The sequence below is a fragment of the Gastrolobium bilobum genome, unplaced genomic scaffold (assembly GCF_033153095.1).
Source record: "Gastrolobium bilobum isolate Gb01-03AN ecotype WA unplaced genomic scaffold, APGP_CSIRO_Gbil_v1 utg5255, whole genome shotgun sequence".
NCBI classification, from domain to species: Eukaryota; Viridiplantae; Streptophyta; class Magnoliopsida; order Fabales; family Fabaceae; genus Gastrolobium; species Gastrolobium bilobum.
Genome location: NW_026898528.1, coordinates 854,710 through 882,447, shown reverse-complemented (window position 1 = coordinate 882,447; position 27,738 = coordinate 854,710). Strand labels below are relative to the sequence as shown.

General features: G+C 33.8%; 1 protein-coding gene across 2 annotated transcripts; it reads right to left on the bottom strand.

Moving 5' to 3' along the window:
- Window positions 1–390: 390 nt before the first annotated feature.
- LOC133317079 (endoribonuclease Dicer homolog 3a) lies at window positions 391–27,299 on the bottom strand. Of its 2 annotated transcripts, XM_061518890.1 has the most exons (25): window positions 27,016–27,299; window positions 26,563–26,743; window positions 26,262–26,375; window positions 25,303–25,437; window positions 25,103–25,172; window positions 22,626–22,690; window positions 22,200–22,331; window positions 21,939–22,076; window positions 21,408–21,537; window positions 17,430–17,535; window positions 17,125–17,317; window positions 16,844–17,004; window positions 16,459–16,674; window positions 16,090–16,355; window positions 14,338–14,609; window positions 13,710–14,242; window positions 13,512–13,606; window positions 7,109–7,338; window positions 6,800–7,009; window positions 5,381–5,857; window positions 4,994–5,266; window positions 4,348–4,680; window positions 3,304–3,556; window positions 1,617–1,728; window positions 391–1,474 (listed from the first exon to the last, which is right to left on the bottom strand). In XM_061518890.1, exons 1-25 carry the CDS (start codon window positions 27,156–27,158, stop codon window positions 1,276–1,278), a joined length of 5,037 nt encoding a protein of 1,678 aa, XP_061374874.1. In that variant the 5' UTR covers window positions 27,159–27,299; the 3' UTR covers window positions 391–1,275. The 2 variants fall into 2 exon arrangements, with proteins under 2 accessions (XP_061374874.1, XP_061374875.1); XM_061518891.1 differs by lacking the exons at window positions 25,303–25,437; window positions 26,262–26,375; window positions 26,563–26,743; window positions 27,016–27,299 and having other exon boundaries at window positions 25,116–25,162.
- Between the last annotated feature and the right edge of the window lie 439 nt (window positions 27,300–27,738).

Sequence of the window (27,738 nt, the reverse complement as noted above, 5' to 3'; positions counted from 1 at the left end):
TTTTAATTATAAACTGAGCAATAAAAATTCAAACCGATAAATAATTTTTTTTCTTTTATATTGTTATTTAGTTTGTATGAAGCAGTCTACAAATTTTAACAAAAAAAATTTTATTTCAAAAAAAGAAAAACAGCACGATGCAAAATAAAACTCACAAACTTAAACATTATATAATTAAATCATAGAATTTTTTGAAATAAAAACTAAAACTAGAATTTTTATACTTCATAAAACAAATTATATCAATGCAAAAATATTATCATATTAATTTAAAACAATTTATTATTATTTCTTAAAAATGTTTTAAATATTATATAATATGAAAAACAGGTTAGAGATGAAATCGAAAAGGTCAAGAGTCAATTCAAAATAGGAGTTGAGCATGACCTAAAAGTAAATTGGTCCTGATTTCAAAACCCTGATCTGGCTGAATTAACATCAACCCGAAAATGAGTTCTTTGCACCTCTTAATTGCAGCTAGTGCAAAGGCTCGTGATGAAACTCACTTTCACTGAGAAGATATTTGTGAAAGAAAGAATTACTTTTAATGTTACATTATCAATCGTCGTTGTCTGAGTTTTCTTCTCCATCTTCCCACGGGAAAGGAAAGGAAAGGAAAAGCAAAAGGACATCTCAAACGTCACCTCTTATTTTTCCTTTTAATTCCCCCCAAAGTGAGGGGCTATTTTTTCCAATCATTTTCTCTTATTTTGCAATACTAGTGCCACAATTTTGCACCCACAAAATAAGGCTAACCAACCATCTTACCCCTATTTTAATAAAAAAATATCACTTTACCCCTTTTTCCATATTATATATCAATTTGTCCCTTTTCTCAAACTATATATATATATATATATCAATTTGCCCGTTTGACCAAAATTTGACTCACACTTACTCGAGTAAATAAGTTATTTACTTAAATAAATAACTTATCAAGAACTAGGATTTGATCAAACAGGTCAGATTGATATAGTTTAAGAAGAGGGGCAAATTAGTATATGATTTGGGGGAATGGACAAAGTAATAAATTGATTTTAAAAGAGGGGCAAAATGGTAAATCAACGCACCAAATAATCTTGTAAACATATCGTCCTGTACCATTGATTTGAGACAGTTTACCAAATAAATGGCACAAAACAACAGTGTCTTTGAGGGCACAAAGTCGTGGAACTAGCCATTCTCTTGTATACTCTCTCCCTTCTTTTTTATCCTTTCCTTTCCTTTCACTTCCAATAAACAGATAGATGGGATGGACTCTAGAAGGAAGAAAGATTAGGGATCACCAATCTTAAGTTTTCCCAGTCGTTGTAGCTCATGAAGCATTTGAACAGCAGCAGAGTCACATGAGCTCTTCTTATCACTTCTAGCTTCTCCTTCACATTCTATATTACCATCATTGGGTATGCATAAGGTAATTTTAGACACAAAACAGATATGTCCCTTGCTTCTTTCCACGGATTCAAATAGAGTTCTGTTACAAACAATAATCGTCAGATTAACAGTGTTATAGACTTGGAGGAGATTAACACATTTATGAATATATAAAATACATTAAAGATGGTCACAGAGAGTATAAGAAATGAATGATGGAAAGTACAAATTTGAGGATTCACCTGTCTTTATATTCTGTTGAATCAAACGCTGGCAATGGCCATTGTAGTCTCTTGCACAGCTCATATAGTGTGGTTCGGGGTCCTCCTTTCTTCATACTAATTGATGCAATAACTGTATAACATGAATCCAAAATCAAGTGAGTTTATAGGTAGTCATAAAATAAACTCCTTGCCCTTGGAATTGAAAATGACAATGAATCTACTACTTCGAAAGTCAAGGGTTTAAAATGCAAAAAGAAGACAGGTAGAGTGAACACTAAGCATCAGTCTCCGAACTAGCAGCACCCTATGACTATATTCCGCAAACATAAAAATGAACCATGAAAACAAATATGATGATATCTACTAAACGACGTGCAAAGAAATACCTACTTTATTTTTATTTCCCTTTCTTTTCTCCTTTCCAATTAAGATGAAAATAAAAAACATTTGCTTTGAAACTGGAACTAAACCATACCAAACTAGCTTCTAACAATATTCTTAGCATTGTTTATGATTATAATTTATATATGTTACAGCAGGAGAGTGATCACTAATCAATAATTCAGATGTCTCACAGAACTGAATAAGTGATATTTTTCCATTCTTCCTGAAAAATTTGAAATACGCCAAAAGTATATGCATTGATATAATGAGGCATAAGACAACTCTACGAAAGAGGACGGGAATAACCATAGCACTTCAATTTGCACTAATTATTTTCCATTAGTCAAGTGTCTTCTCAACAAAGGGGGTGAACCGGAACAGTGGTAAAAATTGTTCCTTCATGACTGAAAGGTCATGGGTTCGAATCCAGAAAACAACCTCTTTGCAATTATGCAAGAGTAAGACTGCGTACAAAGATTCCTCCACCCCACACTGGCTAGTCGGGTTTAACGGAGAGTGATTTTTTTTTTTAGTCAGTGTCTTCTCAACAACTCTTGGAAAGAATCAATTAAACACAAAAACTTAAGCTTTTAAGTGAAGCTATATTAATAGTTTTATATTATATTTCTCTAGCATGACAAGAGTCCATTGGGTTTGAAAGGTGAACAATACATAGATCCTGCTTGTGCTAAGAAGCTCCATAATATTTATTTTTTTATTAATAGAATGGGAGCGGAGAAGATCGAACTCGTGACCACTTGGCCACGGATGCTCTAATATCATATTAAGCACCAATTCAATTCAAAAGCTTAAGCCGTTAGGTGAAGGCACATTATTGATCTTATATTTTTATATTATATTTCTCTAACACGCCCCCTCATATGAGAATCCATTGGGCTTAAAGGATGGACCATATACAAGTCTATCTACCGTGCTAAGAAACTCCAAAATAATTATATATTGATAGAATGGGGGCGGTAAGAATCGAACTCGTGACCACTTGGTTTCAGAGGCTCTGATACCATGTAAAAAATCAATTCAACTCAAACCCAAAAGCTTAAGCTTTTGGGTGAAGACACATTAATAGTCTTGTATTTTTATATTTATCTAACAAACTATAAACACAAAACACATGAGACTACGATTGCATCAGTTGAAGTAGAGATAGGAGCAGGGACAGAGAGAGAGAGGGAGCGGAGTAATGACCTAAGCATTAAAAAAGCCACAAAAAGAAGCTGAGAAATTTTCCCAGAAGTGGAAATTATGTCATTGGGAAGACAAGATTTACTATCAAAATCAAAACAAAATTGACGGTACAAACCTGGAACAGAAGCATTAAAATCAGAGGTTTCACCGAAAGAGTCTTTGAGAGGTAAAAAACCAGCAGATGCACTTGCAGTTACGTTAGTTTCATCCAATTTGGGCCTTTTATGCACGACTGGCTTTGAGGAATGTTCGTCAGTTAGACCAGAGCCAATACTAAAGTCCATTTTGAGAAAAGATGAATCACGGAGACAGTCAGGATTATCACTTTTTCCCTTAGAAATGCTACTACCATATGAAATTCCCCTCTTCTGTAACATCACAAGTGTAAGCCAAGTGGTCAGCAAAAAATAAATACTAAAAAGGATAGCAGTAACATGCAAAAATAACCAAAATTATACAAACCGGGATCCACATAAAAAATTTAAAGCACTTCCAAGGTAATCTTTTTCATTTTAATACAAACTGTGTTGGTAAGGTGGACAGAAAATTTTGTGATGGTTCATTCCAGTATTTAGTGTGCAAAACTAGATACTAGCCATTTATTTTTACCTTGTTATTTGATATGGAATTCTATCCCGTGGCCTCTTTTTCAGTTAAGGAAGCTAGGCTATACCAATTCCAGCACTTGGAGGAGATGAAATTAGAAAATAACCAGGTGAAACATTTTAGAGACTGTTTGTTTGCACCAGTAGATAATTTCTTCTGAGAGATTTCAGGCATGATCAATTTTGGGATTTTATTTTCCTCCATCCTATATGTTCAACAGTTCAAGTGTGCATGCTTCTATAGTTTGTTTAAATATTAGTTATCTATGATCAGTAACAATTTTGACTAATTTTTCCATAGAAGCATCAATTAAGTTAATCATCAAAAAGAAACATGGCTCGGTGAATTCTCAAAAAATAACACTAGAACAGTTCTGGGACTGAAACTAAGCATGAGATGAGAACAAACATTATCTCTAAATTACTTCTTCACTGACCCAGATTATGACAACCTGTACAGATAAAGCAAAGAACAATATACATAGATTTCAAGAAGCTTAGAACTAAAGAAGAAGGAAAAACAAATTCCAAGAGACATTGAGAGGAGAACAAACCTCAAGTTCCTTCAACAAATGAAAAGCAGCTTCTCCTTTTGCAGTTTTTTTATTGTGCCCCTTTCCCTCTTGAACCAAGAGGGCATGTGGCAGCTGTACGCTAAGCTCAACATGCTCCATGGATCCATTCTTTTCACAATTTTCTTTTACTTTTACAAAATATCCAAGTGAGTCGCATAATTGATTTAATTCCCGGAATGGAGGCAGTTCAAGTTTTTCAGGAGTAACAATGGGAGATAGTAGAGGATTGAAAATCTTCCACACTTCGTTAAGACTGAGCTTGCTATCAATTAGTACAGCCCCAGCAATACTTTCCACTAGATCTCCAAGTGCCTGTGTCATTTACAACAAAAAAAAGTTTAGTAAAGTAAAATAATTAGTTTACCCATTTCACCCATTCTATATAAGGATAGTAAACTAAAATCATTAAAATAAAATGAATTACATTCTTCTTTAGTGCTTAAAATATGAAAATTGATTTGCAAATCAATTCTATTCAAACATAGGAATTCGTTTCTATATCAAATCAAATCAATTTCATATTTTAACAATTCCAAACACAATATAAGAGAAATTCTAATAACAATGATATAAGTAACTAAATATCACTAAAGAATCAACCGTAATAATCACCATAAGAACTAACCTTGGGAGCTTTAATTCCTGGGAGAGTTCTGGTGTTGTTCTCTGATTCAAAAATGGACTTCACATATTCTGATATCTGATTCAGTAAAAACCCTGAGCTATGCAAGAGGTGTTTGTGAAGGTTTCGTCTAACAGCAACTTTAGCAAAATTTTCATTATTTACAGAAGCCGATCGCAGGTCAGTCAACTCTCCTGGATCAATATCTGCGTGACTCTGATAAAGATGCCATGTGATAAGCAGGTCCAAAACTGAGTCACCAAGAAATTCAAGCCTCTGCCAGAAATTCAATAAGTTGTTGGAGTATAATATAAAGAAATTTTCACATGTTAAATGTTCAATAAATTACTTATGATCTCATGAACAAAATATATGAAACTTCATAATTACCTCATAACAGCAGCCAATCCCAAGTTTTGTCTCAGACAAATGTGTGATTGCCTCCAATAACAGTCCCTTGACAGAAAATTCATACCCAATTTTCTTTTCAAGGCTTGCAATCTCATTTACTTTTGGCACACATGTGTGCAGAGAGGCAGCAGTGATGGCTTCAACAACCAAGGATGGTTTAAGGTCAGCATCAATCCCAAGCCATTTCATCACATGAAGTGACGCAATAAGTCCACCACCCACATAGTATGCTCCTATCAGAGCTTCAACACAGTCAGCAATAGTCTTAGAGCAAATCCAGCGGTGACCCCTGTCACAGAACTTCCCAACCACAATTTTTGGATCTTCAGTATGGAATTTTACGTCTAAAGGCACTTCTAGGGTTTCCAACCCGCAATCACAACGAACAATATGTATAGAGCGCTGTCCTGGAGCAACCCAACGGCGTGGTTCAAATGCAGAGTCTCGGATATATCCCTGTTTGATAAAATGGCAAAATAATCTGGCGTAACTCAATTCAATCCTAGCCCACATTTAAAAACTACAGAATGAATATTTTCCTTTTAGGGGTGGGGGAGGGGGAGTGGGGAGAGGGGAGGATCAAAATTCCCAAAACATAAGTTGTACTCTTTTTATTGAGCAATGATAAAACTGTTTCTTTGTAACTAGAGATCACGAGTTTGAATCCATGAGATAGCATTTTACAAAAAATGTAAGGATAAGGTTGCGTACAAGAATTTTCCTTATCCCTACTCTTGCAAGTCAGGATCCATGGGGAGTAGTTTATAAGCTGTACCCTTATTAAACCAATGAAGGTAGGAATTGCAAAGCAGTACGGTCCAGACACCGAAATAAGTTTTTTAAAATTAACACTTATTTTATGCACAATCTTTGACCTGTTTAAAAATTAAAATAATGAAAATAATCATTTCCACCACTTACTGAATATAAACATGCTTTCCAATATTAATTCTGATACATTCATAATAGTAGACAGCTAATATTAATAACACAAAAAAAAGTTTGGTGTTGAACCATGTTCATTAGAAACAAAAACCATTCAAGTTCCTGCACTTAAAGAATTATTCAATGGTTTTTTTAAATGGAATGATGTTTTCATCACTTGATCAAAGTTTGATTGTCTCCTCATTCAGAATTTTCTTCTGCTTACAACAAGACGTCCTTCAACCTAAGAAATAGGCTCAGTATTGATTATTGACACCGGATAGTAGTGGCCTAGTGGGTTTGTGCTTTGCCCACACTTCAAGTTCTTTTGGACTTAATCTCATAATCAAATGCACTAGAGATATATAAAAAATATATATATATGTACCGGCGTTTAACTAACAGCTAAACTTTTAGATGAACTAATTCATTGACAGTATTGAAATAAAAAGTAATAACCATAGTAAAGACTACCTGTAATTTGCGATCTGTTCCCAGTTTATGCAGGGTTGAATTACGAACAGCCCTTGATCGTCTGGCAGATAATTGTCCTTCATGTTTATTAGGATATTCAAGAAAGAGCTGACAGCTTACTGCATATTTCAAAACAGAATCTCCCAGCAACTCAAGACGTTCCATTGAAAAATTTTCACAACATCTTAAAGTTGTAAGTGCTTCTAGAATCTACATTGATAAAAAGAAAAGATGCATAAGATTATCATAGTGAAAACAGAAATCAACACTGAGTATATTATCCACAAAATTGGCTTATATAGGACAAACCAGGGAGCTATGTATGTTGAAATTGCTAGTCTGACCATTTATCTCTACTCTAAGCTGACTGGATAACATGAAAGATTCAATACGGTACATCATAGATGGTAGCAAGTACAATGACCTCAATACATCTCTATTAACATCAAGAATGCATAAAAGCTCGGGTGGAATGTGAACATGCGCGGGCACCTTTGGGATTACCGGGCCAGTTTGTGATGACTTGTACCTTGCATCTACTAAACTCCAAGAAAAAATATCATAATCAAAATTTCAAACATATTGCACTCTCACGGAAACACATTTTCAATTTCTCACAACATAATAAATATATGCAGGCTTACTTTGATGTGACCCGGGAATGTGTATGTACAAAACTTTATATACATCCTAACCATTAACTGAAACACAACCATGCTTTATTTCTTCTCTTTATTTGCTTCTTCTTCCACACAAAAATTTCAAGCATCCTTTTGAAAACTTGATGAAACTTTGAAACCCTATTCATTCCTTTCTCTTAAAAATAGACTTTTGGTTGAATCTTGGAGTTGAGGAAAGTGCTCCAAGGAGAAAAGGGTGCAACCCACTACTTAAAATTTGGCTTATTCAGCTCATTGAGGTAAACCCATCATCCAAAAACTTGAGAAAATCTATAATTTTGCATAGATTTGTTTAATGTACGTGTATTCTTGAGCTTTGAGCATAAATTTAGGATTTTTATCAATCTCCTCATTATCCCTTGTTAGCATATCCTTAAATAGTTTCTAAGGCTTTGTCAAAATATTTGTTGGTGTTCAGATTCACCACATACTAGCTCATTTACCTTACCCAAAGTCATTGAAAGTGCTTTAGTTGGTTCCTTAGAGCTGTGAGTGGATGCGTATTTTATTCTTATTATTATTTTTCAAGTTTTATTGTATCATTATTGTTTAATAACAAATGCATGGAGAAACAAATATTTTAAAATGTGATTGGTTTAAATTTAAAATGCATAAATTTACATGATATTGATTTTTATATAATAGCATCATATTATGATTTTTTACATTTATAATTATTTCATAAATGTTGGATATAATTTTTAATATCAACATCAACATCACCTTTAACCCAAGTGGATATAATTTTTAATAAATTTTTTTTTTTTATAATTTTTAATATGAAATATTTAATTTAAAATATTGAGATTTTAGAAGTATACTTATTATTGGAAGTGAATTGATTTGAATTAAAGATTTCTTTTTTAAAATATTTTATATATATTTTTGGGATCCATGTTAGAATCTCGTAGCCATTAGTAGGGGTAACGGTCTAGGTGCACCTAGTTTTTTATATGGATATTTTAACCGGGAGAAGATGGTTATCTGTTATATGGAGCTGCCCCAAGAGAGGCCACCTCTAAGATGAAACCGCCCCCAATGAGATTCTATGGTATGTTTTGACTTGAGAAAGGAAGGGGACGCCCATTAGATGGAGTCGCCCCTAGGGGTAAGACCACCCTTAAGAGGAGAAGACTATCAGCGAAATGGAGCTGTCGTTGCTTGATTCTCTCATGTGTGATCCCCATCATATTAAATTTATGATTTTATTATGCTTTGTAAAAGGGGCTAACCGGAGCAGTGGTAAAGCTGTCCTTTCATGACTGAAAGGTCATGGGTTCGAATCCAGGAAACAGCCTCTTTGCAATTATGCAAGGGTAAGGCTGCGTACAAGAATTGCCTCCACCCTACACTCGCTAGTCGGGTTTAGTGGGGAGTGATTTTTTTATTATTATTATGCTTTGTAAATGCTCTCTTTATAACTCTAAAAATTTTCTTGATTTCTTAGTCACACCTCTACTTTATTGATTTTATTTACATTATTTACTTTTACTGCTCAAATATGTTTGTGGCTAAGTTGTCAAAAGTATAAAGCACTTGTGCATATCTATTTCCTCTCCTTATTCATTGTGATTATTATGCCCTTCATTGAGTATGTGTGACTCACCCTTATTTCAATTTACCATCCAAATCACCAAGCAACTGAGTATTTTGGATAGGAGTCCTTTTGTTTATTTTGGAATTTTGACTATTTTGCAGCTATAGGAAGTGTATTAGAGAAATCATTTTGGGTAGTATTTCGTCTCTAAAGAATGAATTATATTTTGTTGTGGTGGTGGTTGTTGCTGGCTGGTAATATATATATATATATATATGTATATATATATATATGTATATATATATATATGTACATATACAAACACATTGCGTTGTGTACCAGGCGTTTGATTTGTTTTGTGAATGTTAGAAATATTGGTGAAACCCTGTCAAAATTTCAGTAAAATTCGGAATATGAATTTGTTGGAATTTCCTTTTATTTGTGGGTTCTTTGCGAAAGTTAGGCTTGCCGGCCTAAGGGTGTTTGGGCTCTTAGCCTATGCACTAGTCATGGCTTAAATGCGAGTCGTGATATTAACAGTCTAACACTTTAATGTCAATCATTTCAATTTGTGTAAATAACAATTTACCGAACCGAAGTTCTGAAATTCAACATCAATGCACCAAGTTACCCTATACCTTAACCACTACCAAGGTCAACAATTTCTTAATCATCATTTCTGTAAATTACGATTTACCTAACTGAAGTTCTGAAATTCAAAGTCAGTGCACCAAATTTAAAACCCTATACTCCCCCCTCCTTGATTTTTAGTGAATGTACACTTCACCTCCAGAAGATTGCCCCCCTTTCGCCTCAAAACATTTGAACCTTGCCAAACCTTGTGCAGTACACATACTCTTCCAGCTTATTCATAGAAGCTAATTGATGGCTATCCTTTATTTGTGCCAATCACATTATTTGAAATATAATTAATTAATTGACAATCTCTTATTTGAAATAAAACTAAATTATTGAAATATAACTAATTGATTGAGATAAAACTAACTGAGATAAATCAATCTCTTATGATGTAACAAGTTCTCATTTTTCTTACTGCTGACGTTGACTAGGAATTGCAGCACATGAATGTGAGGAATACATTTTGATGGGAACTTGGCAGAAGAATACAAGAAAATTACCACCAAGATAAAAAGACTGATATGGTGTGTAAATTGAGCCACCGACCCCAATTAGTTCGGGATAAAGGTGTTGTTGATGTTGATGTTGTGTAAATTGAAGTAGTCCTAATATGGCTAAAGCAATCCCTAAAGCTTGATTCACTTGGTTTAGAACAACTTAGAAGCAATAAGGTTGATCACATTATCTTCATGAAACCAGCAAATGATACTAAAGAAATTTACAAATATAGATGTAAACATCAGACAATAAGATAAAATTTGAGGTAAATAATCTTGGACACAAGCAATACTTTCTTGAGATGGAAATCGTGAGAAAGAAAGGCATTCTGATTTCCTAAAGGAAGTACACTCTTTGTCTGTTGAGGATACAGATAAATTGGAATGCAAACTTGCTAGAACTCCTCTAGACAGAAATCAACATCAACAACACCTTTATCCCAAATTAATTGGGGTCGGTGGTAGATGAACCCAAATAAAAGGTGCGAAAGGATAAAAATAAAAATAAAGATAAATAAAATAATATTAGTATATAAAAATAAAAGGGTTGTAAAAAATAAATAAAAAGAAAAAGAAGAAAGATAGGGCAAAAAAATTTATTTATTGCAATTTAATTAAATAATTACACATTTATTGCAGTTTTGGAAATAATTACGAATCTATTGCACAATGTGACGCTTTTATTGGGCGTCACATGTGACGCCTCATTTAGGCGTCTCTCACCAAGGGAAGACGCCCCAATGGGGCGTCTCTCATGAGGTGTTGACACGTGTCATTTCTCTCTAAAAAAAAAAATAATTTAATCATAAAACTTCTGAAGGCCATAACTTTTGACTTGGGTATCCAATTCAGGTAATTCTTTTTTTGATTCCAAATAACTTTTCGAGATCTACACAATGACATCTCATTTGATATATTTTATTTCTCACAAACATAATTTAAATTTACAAGAATGGTATTATGAGAGCGTTTAAATCCACAAGCCTCTGAGTACTAGATTTGTGATTTAATATAAAAAAATAATCCAATTCAGGTAATTCTTTTTTTGATTCCACATAACTTTTCGAGATCTACGCAATGACATCTCATTTGATATATTTTATTTCTCACAAACATAATTAAATTTACAAGAATGGTATTATGAGAGCGTTTAAATCCACAAGTCTCTGAGTACTAGATTTGTGATTTAATATAAAAAAAATAATCCAATTCAGGTAATTCTTTTTTTGATTCCACATAATTTTTCGAGATCTACGCAATGACATCTCATTTGATATATTTTATTTCTCACAAACATAATTTAAATTTGAAAGAATGGTATTATAAGAGCGTTTAAATCCACAAGCCTCTGAGTACTAGATTTGTGATTTAATATAAAAAAATAAAGATTTAGTTTGTGATTTAAATTTAAAAAAAAATCACATTTTTTAATTTTTAATATAAAAAATAAATAAAGTTTTTGTTTGTGATTTAAATTTAAAAAAATCTAAAAAATTATCATTAATAAGGAAAACAAAATAAAGATTTGATTTGTGACTTAAACTCAAAAATCAATTTGAAAAATCTGTATAATAAAAAAATAATTAAATAAATATTATAAATCTCTAAGTAAGAAGGATTTTATTTTTGGAAACCATTCAGAAGCTATAATTTAAATGGCTTTAAAGAAAAAAGTCATAAAACAGAAGGATGTAATTTATGATACCGTATGATTCAAGATACGAAAAATCAACCAAACGATACACAATACGAATTTCGGTTCAATAACATTGTACACTATTTTTTTTTCAAACACTTGGTTTTGGTGTGTTTGGTGTTGATTCGGAAAGAACTAAGAGACTTTTAGGTTTAAACGCTCGTATAGTACCATTCTTGCAAATTTAAATTATGTTTGTGAGAAATAAAATATATCAAATGAGATGTCATTACGTAGATCTCGAAAAGTTATGTGGAATCAAAAAAAGAATTACCTGAATTGAATACCTGAGTCAAAAGTTATGGCCTTCAGAAGTTTTATGATTAAATTATTATTTTTTTTGGAGAGAGAAATGACACGTGTCAACACCTCATGAGAGACGCCCCATTGGGGCGTCTTCCCTTGGTGAGAGACGCCTAAATGAGGCATCACATGTGACGCCCAAAAAAGGCGTCACATTGTGCAATAGATCTGTAAATACTCCCCAAACTGCAATAAATACGTAATTATTTAATTAAATTACAATAAATAAATTTTTTTGCCAGAAAGATAGGGAAGGGAAAAAGAGATAAAGGAAAAGAAGGGGAAAAGAAGAAGGGGGAAAATGAAGAGGAAAAGGACTAAAATGACCACCAAAAGCTTGAGGACACAGATTGGGAAGGATCGGTGGAAGAAACAAAGTCAACGACTATATTGCACAAAAGTATGGGGAAATGTGGTAACTTAGAAAAGCAAGAAATAAACAGTTGTTGCAACTTGCAAGAAATGGTGGCGAGACAGAATACGGGGCAATTGCTAAAAGAGTTTGTGAACTAATCCGAATAAGTAGGTTACTACAATACTTATCTACTCCTCTTGAAGATCCTATGAAGCTATTGAGTAACAGTTAATCTGCAAGAAGCCCGGTCCAACATGATAGAATGAAGCAGGTAAGGATTTCCAGAATTTTATCAAGACAAATAGAAAATGGGACATTAAGCTTGCATTCAAGTTTGACTTAAATGCTAGCAAGCTGAGAATGATTGATATCTATTCACCAACTTGAGGAATGGAAGAATGTCGGAAGGGAAAATTAATCCCACAGATTGAAGGATTTTAATGAATATCGAATCATTGTTAGTCAACTTCTGATTTAATTTGATTCAGTTATTTCCTTGTTTGTACACTGCAGTTTAGGTTAAAGTTTTTTTGTTGCTGCGACTTCTTCTCTTTGTTCTCACTCCCACCTCTGTTCTGCCGCCTCCACATTCCATTTAATTTTAAATCCTTATTTGATTTTTGAGCATTTAGCATAAATATTTGCACTATAACTACTATTCTATACTAGCCATCCCGCTATCTGCTATAGCATTTTTAGGGTTAGCTGCTCTATGCGCTCTACGCCACAAACCAATACTGACAAATATAATTTCAAAGACTCTGTTTTGTGGGTAATTGCAGAAAAAATGACTCAAGAAAAAGGCTATGTGCTGTATAGGAAATTCTATTTGTTAATTTAATATGAATTTATTTATTTTTTATAAAAAAGCTCGTGCATGACATATCACCTCTCCACTGTCAGTTTTGGGTAAGTCTAATGATTACAGTCTGTCAGTCTTTTTGAATCAATCATGGGGTTAAACATAATGCCATAAGACGAAAACTTCAATTAGGAACAACTAACCTTCCTCATGGAAGTTCAAAAAAAGATTGTGTGGATTATGACTTTGCTTCAAACGTAACAAAGGCTGTCCTGGATGTCTCAGCGTAATCCCATACCTGATCAACTTCGAGCAGTTAGTCAACTACATTAATAATCTAGGAATGACAGGGCAGTAGAAGTAAAAAAGCAGTAGGAAGAGGGGTAAGGCAAATTACGTACCTTTTGCTGTAGTAATCCGCGAAGGTTATGCATTCCTCAGACTTTTCATTGTTTCCATCAAAAGGACTATCAGCACATAGATTAATGTCTACTTCAATAATACAATATATTCTCCCAGTGTGAATGGCCAAAACTACCATATTTTTTAGATTATTAACATCGAGCACACAATTCGCAAAGTGAATCTTGTTTGTGCCTTCACATTCCACCTCTGATGAACTGATATTACAAGGTGATGTGATCTTGCTGTTAGCATCACAATCTCCAGCAACCAACAAAAATTTCCTCCTTAAATATTCAATAGCAGAGGCGCAGGAATTGATTCCACTCCAGTTTATTTGCAAAGATCCCTTACATATATCATTCAATTTTTCAAGTGGTAGAAGCAAATATAAGTTATTTGGGCTCCACAATGATTTTGTGTCTTCCTGAAGCAAAAATTCCCTTTCCCCTCTCGCTGATTTGGACCTAAGAACCAATCTCCCATACAAACCATTGAATATAAGCTCATGGAAGCATTTTGCCTTGATCATCTAGTAGAGAACAGACAACAAAGCGTCAAATTAACTTTCAGAAGAAAATCAGATTAATGCTCTATCCTACTTCAGATCAAGCCTTATTTTTATACCTGTTCAGCATCCAAATCAACTTGCCCACATGCAGAGACTGAAGCCTTCACAGTCTTTGAGATCAAATGAAGATCTAATTTCATATTCCCCACATCATCATCAAGCTTTGACTCAACCAGAAGAACAAATGCAGAGTAAATTTCAGTAACAATATTGCATGTGAAATCCAATCTATAGGCATGAAATTTGGCTCCATCAAATTTGTCTCCCCAAGTACCACATAATGCACGAATGCTGGCTGTGCCATGCAACTCCTTTCTTTTTGTTGTTCCTTCAAATGCCAAAAGCAAAGCAAAACCAAAATGTATCAGCACAAGTAACCAAATACTTTGGATGATGTAAACAAACCTTTGCAGGTCCCTATAAAAAAATATATGTAAGCTGGAATAAAAGCAACAATCAACACATTTTGAGGTAGGAACCATGAACCTTCAGGTCCGGGTGAAAGGTCCTTAAACTTATTGAAACCTAAAAAACATGTCCTTCTAAGTTTTTAATAGTCTCTCATTTGTCCAAGTTATTTTTTAAAAGAATTAAAAAAAGAAAAGTTTGAGACAAATGAAAGACTATCTATGTATTAATGAACCCATAGAAGTCATGTGATGAAAGATTTTAGATTTTGTGCATGTTTGGGAATGCTTAATTATCATGGATAACAGCCTTTTTTCATCTTAAAAGCTGCGCTTTCACTTGCTGGCTAAACGGTTGGGTAATATTATGATGAATAGTAAGGTTTATTATCAATGGTTATGTGGCATATTGCATAGTTAGTTCAGATCCGTTGTATCAGTTACATACGGTTGTAACTGATTATCTGATTGTATGGCTATGAACTTGTAGGTCGAGCACTGTAGTCATCTTCTATATATATCAGATCTGAAGTTTAGATCTTGTAGATATACAGTTACAGTTCAAAAGTCTTCCGTTTTATCTCAGATTCTCTTACTTTCTCTCATTTTCTTTTAGCTGTTGTTCAAATCTTTAAGGTAGAAAGACAAAAAGGATGACTCTTTTTTTTTGGTAAAAAAAAGCTTTTTGATTTTTGATTATTTCACAACTTTACACAAAAATACTTTTTCAACCTCCAACAAATAATACTTTAATCCATTTCGTAGTTTTGGTAATTTACAACATAAGAAATTTATTATACAATCCGAAACAAAACATATATTGAAATTGATTTTCAGCAAATATATCCATCCAAACATGAAACTGATTGGATTTTTAAGAAAATCAATTATACATATAATCGATTACCAAATAATCTTCTGCTCACAGCTAATCCAAACACACAATAAATGGTGGACAAAAAAGTCTGTCACATTTTAGAAAGTTCATAGTGGTTATTTCAAAATAATGTAAAGTTTAGGGGTGCTTTACATTTTTTCAAATAAATAATTATATCATCCATTTTGCTTCATTATACAAGCATTTCTTGCAGCATCCTGTCTACTTCTAAGCCATCAAAGAAAGATGCCACATAACCAGTAATTCCTGTTGTCACCTCATTGTTAAATTTTGTGCAGTAGTGCATACGGTGGCAAAAAGGACAAAAAACTATCTTTAAAAAAACTTTCAAGGGATATTTGGAATATGCAATACAGTTTGGGATGTCTAAGGCCTGAGCAATATAATACATTGGTCTTTTTGAAAATTTTATATCAGATGTAATTGCAAATTTCAAATTAAAAGAAATATTTCAGCACAATTTATAACCAAAGATAACAAATTAATCAGCAAAACAACTATACCTGCACCTGAATTCAGTTCTTTGTTTTCCACAATATGGTCAGCTTCTGAAGGATCTTCAATGAAAGGCACAAGATGATCATTCAAGGCGCCCATTTGATGCAGCTTCTTACAAGCTTCTAAACATACAAGATGCTTTGCCAAACGAACATCTTTTCCTGAAGGACCAACCATTGTGTGGAAAGCTGCATTAGGTGGTAATATTATTTTACTCTTGTAACCCCCCTCCATAGGCAGAAACTCAAAAGTCGGCTTTGCACAGAAGTACCTGAGTGATATAATACAATTCAAATTACATGCACAAGTTGTTTGCAAACACTATGCTTCAAGTAGTTAAAAAAGCAGACAAGCACAACAGGATATACTCTTACTTATCTCGTGGGAGTTTTCCACAATATCGATTTATAAGACTGACACTAGAATCTAGAGTGACTGATGCTCCAGTAGAATCCACATAGTATGCATTTGTTTTCCATACTGTGCACGGCTGTAAACTAGATTCATGGTCTTTATTAATAGCTGCATTAGTCATGCTGCGCTCACTCCGGATGATGTCAAAGAGTTGACTTCTTTGCTTCAAGTTTCCCCTATAGATATAAGTGTTAATAATAATATATTATATGTTTCAGAATATACACTGGGAAAGTTTTCAGGGGAAAAAAAGAAATCTCCAACATCAACAGGTTCTATATTGGTCAAAAGACTGATAAACAAACACATAAATGTCACGAACTAACTTATTATCAGAATACTCACCTCTCCAACATCACAATAAACTGGGAGTTAGCCTGCCTAGATCTTCCCCGAGATTGGACATAACTACAAACTGTCTTGGGGAGGTCAAAACGTATCACACAAGAGCAGTTTGACACATGAATTCCTTCTTCAAGTACATCAGTAGTAAATAATAGATTAACCTAAATAAAAAGGGTTAATAATCTATTCTATGATTTTCAATACCAAAATCTAAGATAATTTTATTGTACATCAACTAGTCATTATCATGACTTGATTTATATTATACAATGAACAAATACCTTTCCAGAGCGGAAAGAATCCAATATTTCCTTTTGCCTCTTTGGAGCCAGTGCATCAACCGATGTGTTGTTTCCAGTTAAATAGGAAACAGTGAAATGAGATAGCTGGGAAACCTTTTTTACAAATCTTTCGATCACCTTAGCTGTAATGATTCTTTCAACAAAAATGAGGCACAACACCTGACGAGATTCTCTGCAAAAGCAAAGAATGATAGATACTCAATTCATTATGATACATAATACAACTTTTTATTGCAAAAGAAAACTATTTATATGACCAGTATAGTAGATTCATAGTTCCATACCCAAACAACTGGAAGAGTTGAATAAGTTCTAGCAATTTTGGAGATATGTATCCCAAGTCAACTGCCTTTGAATAATCAAATTCAACCTCCAAAATATTTTTACCAGCTGCGGCAATAATAGTTAAAAATTAGCTGCAGAGATTATGGCTGAGTGCAATGGACAAACAAATTCAAAATAGGCATTTAGCATTGTTGGAAATATTCAAGTGTGACCAGTGATGAAGTCCCATATTAGTTAGACATAAATCACGTGAGGAACAAGTAAGTGAGAAAGACCCATATATCTACAACCTTAAGGTTTTAGGTTAGGATGTGATATCAACCCACTGATTGTGGTTTGTCATTTGGCCCATTAGTGGATATATCCCATGCAAAGGGTTTTGGGTTCCCCTATTAACATTCCTAACAATGGTATCAGAGCCAATGGATGGGCTGGGCCTAGTATTTGGAGAGGGGCCTCTGCAGAATGCTAGTGTGACTCCAATATTTGAAGATAGAAGACTTCCGCAGAAGTTTCCCTTAAGGGGAGCATGATGTTGGGCTTCTCACTTTAGGGGAGGGTGTAGGGAATATTCAAGTGTGAGTAGCGATGAAGTCCCACATTGATTAGACATAGACCACATGAAAACCATATAAGTACAAAAGACATATAGACCTACAGTCTTAAGGTTTTGGTTAAGATGTAATGTCAACTCACTTATTGTGGTTTGTCATTTGGCCCATTAGTGGATGCATCCCATGCATAGGGTTTTAGGCTCCCCGTACCATGCTAACAAGCATAGTCTCATTTATCCAAAAGTTGTCTAAAAAAACATGCTACTCTAATGTTTTGGTTAATTATGAACTAAATAAGAAACCAATAAACTATATAAAGGAGGATTTATTTATGAATACAGTTTGGCATTAGATCAAATCAATTGTCACGTAAAAAGCAGAATGGACAAATGGAAAATGTGCAAAATTGACCTATAAAAAGAAAACCAACCATTCTAAAACACAGAAATGTGACTACAACTTATTATTGATATAAAGTATTGCTAAATATTAAAGGGTCCGTTTGGTGGTCAGAATAGTGAGGACGGGATAGGATAGGCTATCATATTATGCTTTTATCCATTGTTTGGTGAACCAACAAGATATGATAAGCTTGTCCCTCTGACTCATTTTATCCTGTCCGCAATACGATAAGCTATCCTAAAGGGGGACTCGGGTTAGAAATGAATATGATAGCAAATGTCACATCTCTGACATCTCAAATAAAGCCCTATGCTTTTCTCCAACAAACTTTGTTGGGCACGTGAGTGTTAGCCACTGTCGCCAACCACCCACCGCCACCGCCAGCGACTGCCATCGGCTACCACTATCCATCAGTCAGCCACCATCATTATCATCAGCTATGACCACCCCCAACCACCACTAGCCACCACCATCAATCAACCCCCACAATTGCCATCAGTCACCGCCACCATCACCACCACCACTTTCACCGACTTGTCACCAACGCACTAACCACTACCATTTGTTGTTATCGCCATATGCCACTGCCATCATCACCAACCAGTCACCACCATTAGTGAACCACCACAATTGCTACCAGTCACAGTCGATGCCAACACCACCCACCACCATTGTTGTCGTCATTGACCACCTTCACCACCACCTTGAGCCACCGCAACCCCTAATCACCAGGCATTAGGCACCACCATCATCGCCGCCAGCCCGCCGCCACAATTGTCACCAATCATCGTCGGTGCCGCCACCACCACCAATTCCACTAGCCACCCACAACTACTAGGCACTAACTATCACCGCCATCATTAACCACAGTTGTCGTCCCCATTAGTCAAACACCACAATTGTCATCAGCCATTACCAGCGCCACACCCACTGGTCTTCAACCACCAATATTGACAATAAATTTAAAACAATTTTTAAAATTTGTTGAGGATATAATTTTTGATTTTAAAATTTTTTGTAAGTTACTTATGTATTTTAATATATTTTAGAGTAAATACCCTTTTGGGTCCCGAACAAAAAATACGGCTCCCACTTTAGTCCCTTACAAAAAAATATTAGTCGATTGGTTCCTATGAAATTCAAAGTGGGCCCATTTTAGCCCTTTCGAGGGACTAATATGGGTCTTTTTTGAATTTGTGAGGGACCACGATTTCATCTAAATTGGTCCACTTTGAATTTCTTAGGGACCTCGAGACTAATTTTTTTTTATAAGGGACTAAAGTGGGAACTATGTTTTTTTTAAGGACCAAAAAGGGTGTTTACTCAATATTTTATTTCAAATCATGACATCTAAATTTATTTAATATTTTAAAATAAGAATTAATGCGTAAATAAGTAAAAAGAAAAAGCTTAAAAAGCAATTTTAAAAAATTATATGAAATTCTATTAAAAAGGATATTTTTGTCTATTTATATGATATCTTGAAACCGTATGGTATGCATCAAACACCAGATATCAATGTTGTTAAAAGGTAGAGTCTACGTAGAAACAATAGGGGTAAGCAGAAACGTAAAATCGTAAAATGTAAACGAAACATAAGAGTTTAGTATGTATCAAAAAAAAAAATATCCAACATAAATAAAACCAAAACACACTATGTATCATAAAAAAAATACACCAACATGTTTATTTATAAGAATGTCAATTTTAATCATTGTTTTAGTTTATATAGAATTATTTTAATGTATTAATTATATGAGTTATTAAATTTAATAGATAATGATTAAGAATATACACAAAATTTGTTATTATTACGTTATATATATATATATATATATATATATATATTACTTTTGAACTATGCAAAAAAAAAATCATATTATATATATTTTTATATTATTCATGGATTTATTAATTACTTAACTAGCTTGATTAAAACCAGATAAAATTACATTAGCAACAAAACTTTTTCTAACAAGAAAATTAGAATTTGAGATCAACCATTAAACTCGAATAATTTCTTACTAGTAGATCTACTTTATCTTTCTATAGTGTAACAAGCTGATAAATAGTTAAAGCATTGATTTACCGAGATGATAAATAATATAAAAAAAGAGAGGGAGGGAATAGCTTAAGGTGAAACATGTGTTCTTCTTTGTTCCATTTTATTAACACTAACATTACTTTCTTCTTCATCGCTCTTCTCTCTCTTTCTCTTTCTTTCTTTGACCCTTCTTCTCTTGTGTTTTGGTTAGGGTTGGAGTAACAACCAACAATGGCAAAGGTGTTGGCAATGAAACTCTTCTTCTCCTTCTTCATCGCCTTCGCTTCTCTCTCTCCCTTCCTCGTCAGATCTGACTCTTCAGATCACCTTAGCAATGGTTATCTTTTTATATATAAAAATTTCAATGTAAAGCAGCCAAACGCATGAACAGAATATGGCTTTCTTCAATACCCTCCATTTCTTTTTTTTATTTCTTTTTTTTCAGTACTAAGTCAACTCGGTAAACTCGTCAAGTCAATCGAGTTTACCGAGTCAACTAGGCATTTCAACCATTTCTACACAGATTTCGTTCCTACCATCGTTCCAACACGATTTTGGACCCAAAAACATAGAAACAGACGTTTCTATATTTGGAAACAACGTTTTAGCAACACTGCTAGGTATGATAACATTATCCTCTCAAACTGTTTATCCAGTGCAAATCAAACACAGGATAAGATATGAGCTTATCAAACCAAGATTCTTTCCTACTCTTATCAAGCCCTTTTATCCTATCCATTTCTATCTTATCCAGTCCACCAAAAGATCAATATAAAATCTAGCCATATATTATGACAAAAAGAATTCGTAAGAATTTCTTAATATACTAGCGTCAGATAAAAAATAAAAACACACACACACACAGGTTGCCTGTATTAGACATAAATACTTGCAATCTCAAGTAAGTATGAAGATTAAGAAAGACCAAAAGCCCAAATAGAAAAATAAATAGATTCTAGTTCAATCAAAAAGCATACCAACATGGAGAGATTCTTCAATTATTTGGATTACTTCTTCAATGACAGTTTTACACTGAAGATAACCGTTTCTGTAAAGTTCACAATCTCCTTCAATTTTGGAGAAATTTTCATGACAGATTTTAACAGCCTGCATAAACATAGACAGTTTTTAGTAAATATAAGAAACAAATGACAAAACTACAACCAAAAAAATCTGGAGGCTTATCAATTTTTTCATGACAGTTTTACACTGAAGACTAGCTGCACAAAATCAGTGATAAAACTAAAAAAAGTCTTAAGAGCCAAAACTTTAAGTGGGTTGCAGTTGATATTTTTCATTCAATTTATAACCCCAATTTAAAACAGAAACATTTTTATGAATTTTGCTTAATTTATAAAATATTTTATTTTTTGCAATAACCCTTTATTAAGAATATCAGAAGTTATTTGGATTTAAAATTTCATCAGAAATTTAAAAAAAAATAGAAAAAGAACTTTCCTTTTTTATATGGCACAACTTTTTTCCTACAATGTGAGTTTGATAAATACCTCATAAGCACATAGCAGTCCAAGATCTTCGAGGCAATATAAAATTTTAGCAAGTTCATTGGTCATCCGCTGATGTAGCGTCTTAAATTTATTGTCCACATCCTTATAGTTACTTTGAAATTCAGACAATACATCAGACTGTCCAAACAGATTAACTTCGGTCAGTATCCTTTATTGTACAAAGATAATGAGTACAAAAAGGGGAAAAAGGAGCAGTGTATTTTGTAATAGCCATATACAAGCAACACGACCAAGAAATACCTTGGACCACAAGGATTCAATCTTTGGCTTCAAACTCAAAGCAGGAAATCGTGCTGGGTCATAAAATCTACAACTCTCTTTTGCAGAAGAGATACACACATCCATCTCTGTCCGATCTTCGATAGTATATCTCTACAGAAACAAAATCACTTACCTTATTTTTTTATGTATAAACATATTTTCACATGTGAGGATGACCCTTGGAACAACAGTAAGGTTGTTCCTTGGGACCTGAAAGTCACGGATTTGAGTTTGAGAAACAGCCTATTTGCAAAAATGCAAGGGTAAGGATGTGTACAATCGACTCTCATCCCTACCCTCGCAAGTCGGGGAGCCTTGTGCACCGGGGTTTTCTCCTTTAAACATATTATCACATGTGCACTCATGGAAAATTTAATTTGAGTCAATATGAAGAAATTATGTTACCTGAGAATCCAAGATATTTTCAAGTTCTGATATCTGACCCTCGCAGTCCATAGTAGAGGAAACACCTAATTCATGTCATAATACATAAATAATATGCATAGTTAAGTCTTTATATTCACACCCTGGACTCCGCATGACAGTGGCAATATGAACAATACAGAATATTAATCCTTTGAGTAAGAGAGGAAGAAATCATTATGAAACAAATTATCAGGTTGCCCCCAATAACTCAAATGTATGTTAGAAGAAGTAATTAGAATATGGGCCATGTAACTGAATTAGAAGGGGTCCTTGTGGATTGTTGATAGTTGAGAACATCTTTGTAACTGTTGTAATCATTGTAACTGAATAGAAGTGTTCTAGTAGTCCGGTTAGGGAAAAAATAAATAGGAAAGGATTGACAGGTTGATTAGGGTTTGATTTGGGCGTTACTCATAAGAGAAGAGAAGAGGGCCAGAAAAATCTCTGATAGTTTCGACAATTACCCTGTATTATCCTTTGTAATTCGTCCATCCCTTCTGCAAGCAAGAATCTCTTGCTATCCAGAAGAATAATTCAATAGAATCAAATCCTTCTCAACCATTTTTATTGTTAATTTCGGGCAAGTATCTAACACAATGTTAAATTTTTTTACACAGAATAGTTTCATCAGGAGGCAGGGCACAGCAAATCATGGGATAAATATACTGACTTGTTGTTTAAAATTACTTCAAAAATACAATTGCTGAAAAGCTTCAATATGAACAGAAACTCGAATTGATAGTTGAATTTGGAGCAGATGGCAAAAACTGTCAGATTTCAACTTAAATATATGCATTAAAATCATATCTGTCAATTGGAAGGCCTTTTAATGAATCGGGATCATATCATAACATAATATTTGGTAACGAGATGATAAATAACTTTTAAAAAAATACTGTAAAAGACGTGCATATAAATGTCACCCAAAAAAAAAAGAAAAAAAGCAATCAAAGTATTCATTTCGAATTAAACCTAACAAGATTGATATCACATGGATCAAAATGGGGAAGATACTTTACTTTGTTGAGGACTTATCAATCTCAAATAGTGTTGTGTAATGGCAGACCCCAAAAACGCTATAATGGAACAATGGGTAACAGTATGACAGCTATGGTGAAATCCAAACCAGACGAGAAAGTAGAGGTGGGCTCCTCAAAAAACCGCAAAATGACTCCAAAACACACAAGAAAATTTAAAGCAAACTAAAGAAGTGTGTTGGGCTTGCCAGAAAACTGACTGGGAGTGATGGAATTCCAAGAAAAGACTAGAGAGAGCTCAACAAGGTTTGATAGGGTCGTAACATACAAGGGAAAAAATGGGAGCGAGGGTTGAAACTTGAAAGTCAATTTTGCCCCTTTAAATTGTGCATGCAACACTGCACACATAGAGACAAAGAGGGGATTTACCCTTCCTTCACCATAGCAAAGCGATTTGCCACAATTTTTATAATAAATATCAACTGGCGTTCGAAATCCCAATGGGCCGACTAATCCGGTTAGCATTGTGGGGCGAAAATCTCAAGGGGGGACGCTATGTGATAGCCGCACAATTGATAACCAAGTTTGTAGACAATGGGAACTTTCTTCCATAGAAAGCTTACGAACTGAAGAAGAAATTCTCCCTAAACAAAAGTTCCAACACAAAAGCGGAAGCCTTAATTTTTCATAGAAACAGCGCAAAGGTGAGGCAGATTGAATTGGTTTTTTCTCGTAAAGTATCTTTCGATTCTATCTGGATGATTATTAAAATATTTTAAAAAAAAAAAAAAAAAAAAACAAAAATTATAGATTTTCAGCAGTCAAGTCACGCAGCAAAAAACATACACAGATAAACAATGGGCTTGGTGGGCTAATAAGATTCATTTTTTCCATCAGGCAATTCAACTCTATCAACCAGCATATATGAGGTACTTCAGATGCACCTTCAATTTAGAAACCCACATCTGCTCATCTCAACTGAGGCTATATTTATGAAAAGGTAAAAAAAATTGGTGACATTGTCCCCATGTCACGAATTGAAAGATGGAACACAACCCACTTCAGGGACACAAGTTGAATGAAATGAAAAAAGTACTAACTCTTAAGCAGTTTCAGAAGATTATTCTACTTCAAATCTAGTTAATTTTTTTTCTCTGTTATGGCAGAGTAGATAAAGTTTTCTTCACTAAACTAGATTTGCCTTGTTTCTTAAGTGTGTTTTTCTTTTTCTTTTCTTTTTTCAGTGAGAGAAAAAAGAAAGAGACTCAGATTTATACAGGACACCGTTTTGATGAATAACAATGATTATTTGAAATAAGAATGAAGATTGAGCAAATCTAAGTGCAAAAGAAATACAAAAGAAGAACCCTCTATGTGGGGGATAACACCAGGGGCATGGAAAGCATTTAAAATCTTTGTTAGCATATAAAAAAAGAAGAATCCATGGTTCTATGTCAAAGTTAGCATATAAAAAATTACCTTTTTTACCTACCGGTGACGCTGTCATCCCAAAAATCTTTGGCTTTTCATTAGCTTGGTGATAAAATTCCTTTACCAGCAGAAGACAATAATCATTGTAAATATATTATCTAACCCAAATAATTAATGGACATGAAACAAGAAATCATGTATGATCAAGGAAAATACAAAAAAAAAAAAAAATGTTTTCGAGCAGTCACCTTCATTATTTTTGCATATGGATGGTTGCCAGTTGCTCTATGACATTCATCAATAATCATCAAGGATATCATTTCTATACTCAGGAATGCTTTTCTTAAGGCATCCAATAGAATCTGGGGCGTCATAACCAGTACCTATAAGAAGACATAAGGACATCATTATTCAAATAACCAAAGAGCTAAGTCAAGAATATTGATGAGTTTATCTGCATAATTTATGGAATCAATTGTTAGTATACCATGCTTTTGAGATTTGAGATTCACTTCAAAGCCAAAAATGATATTCTTCAGAGGCGATAATAATTTAGTGATGTTTGTTAATACTTAATAATTAACATAAGAAAATTTAAATATAATAATATAAAATCTGAAATATTCAACACAAAGGGGGAGCCTGAATACTTTCTGCATTGACTTTTTCCATTCATGATCCCAATTATTTTATTAAATAACAATAATTTCCCTAAATAAGCTATCATCTATTTAGCATCTTTTAATACAACCCAGCACTAAAAATTAGAGTCATTTTAAATGTCACAAATTCAATACTAATAATCTTCTCAGTAAGAACCATTAAAAATTTCACAGACTTTTTCAAATTAAATCACACATTAAATGAAAATTGTGAATTAAAAACTGGTGGAAGCATAAATCTCAGACAACCCAGTATAGTACTCCTTTATCAAGTCAATGTTGAGCAAGGATGGACGGCCATGGAGGTAGTGGCAAAGAAAATGCCACAAGTTCTTAATTGGGTAATTTCTCATGTCCCATGATTAATGAATGAAAATATGTAAGCAATATAATAATAGAATAAATTCACTCTAAGATCTTAAGCTAAAACCCATCAGGCCCAGAACCATACTACACAAATCAATGAAAATAAAATCAACCACAACTGAAGGAAAACTAAAGTAACTTTGTGACGATCATATTAGCAGGTAAATAAACAAGCATACATCATTGTCAATAATCTCCTTTTCCCAGGTCTTTAAATTCCATGTATCGACTCCTTTAGCCCCATAGTATTCCTCAACTTGAAAATCTGTAAGATATTTTATAATGTTGAATTGCTGCAAAAGAATACACAAACACCAGTTAATTTAACCTGTGACTGAATAAACTATACAATTTATTATGCAAGAAGAGCAACATTTCACCAACCACACTTGAGAAATTAAATGTGGAATATACTGAAGTTTAGGGTGGGGGGACTAAAAGGAAGCAAAAACAGAAAAGGAAAAACTTTAGGGTACATGCCTGATTGACAAGATGAACGGTGGGAGCTAGGAAAATAATCAACTTTTTTACGCCACTAGACTTGATACCTTGACCAATGTCTTTTATTAGCATTATAGCTATCAAGGTCTTACCGGAGCCTGTATCCAACACTGCTATTGTGTTTCTCCTCCTTGCAACTTCAAACACCTCCAACTGATACCTATGGAGAAAACCCAAAACACATGAATACGCAAATATGCAAAATTACCCTCGTGAAAGGGATGCGAAAGACTCAATCTTTGCGATCATTCCGCCCAAAATCCAACACATAAAACACCAAAAGGGTAAATGCAGGCGTTCATATTGCAACATTGCCCACATCAAACACCGAAACTCAAAAAGAGTGGGCAAACAAATAAAATTGAAATTAAAAAAAATACAAAATTTATGAACTGCCTGCCCAAGAAACACAAAGAAGAGTAAAGGAGGAACCTTCTAGGGTCAATGTTCTGGGGTGTGTCGGAAGACGTCAATTCTTGATATGGAGAATCCTCGGCGTAGGGTTTTGAGCATAAGTCATCGTAGGATCGCTTGAGACAGTTACTATTTTTCTGGTTGTGGTTCGATGAGTCCATGTTGAAATTCTAAACAACAATTATGCAGATTTTTTTAGCTACTGTTACAACCAATCGAACCCACATAACACGATCAGCAGTCGTAGGTTGCGACACGGATTGAGTTTAACCTACCGAAGTTCGGGTTAAGAGAGAGAGAGAGAGGACTGAAACTAGTCAAATTAGTTTCAACCTCAGTCAACAATAAGTCTCATCCAAGGATATAGCCTGTTTTTTTAATAGTTTTTTTTAGGTTGAGACTTTTTTATTTGATTATATATAATAGGCCGAATCTAATATGACGTAGACCGAGCTATTTGTAACCTGATTCATTTACACGCCTAGACCCAAATGTACTGTTAATTTAATTTTTAAAATTTTGTATTATCAATTAGGTATGTTATATAAAATTTAAAATCTTCACCTTTAGAATTTTAAAGTTTTTTGTCTTCAGGCTCAGAATTTCTAGCATTTGCCAAGATAATTAATACTGATCTTGTGACATTCAAGACGACTGTAATTTTTAGTTTTGGGGTTTATTAAAAGATGCTAAATAGATGATGACTTATTTAGGGAAACTTTTGCTATTTAATAAAATAAA

What these genes read in the sequence shown, in the direction of transcription:
- LOC133317079 (XM_061518890.1), bottom strand. Translation starts at nt 27,158, where the DNA reads ATGGACTCATCGAACCACAACCAGAAAAATAGTAACTGTCTCAAGCGA. An exon ending in TGAAGAATCTCTCCATGTTG is followed by an intron (nt 17,536 to 21,407) that starts GTATGCTTTTTG and finishes TTATTGCCGCAG; the next exon opens with CTGGTAAAAATATTTTGGAG. An exon ending in TCAACATACATAGCTCCCTG is followed by an intron (nt 7,010 to 7,108) that starts GTTTGTCCTATA and finishes TTATCAATGTAG; the next exon opens with ATTCTAGAAGCACTTACAAC.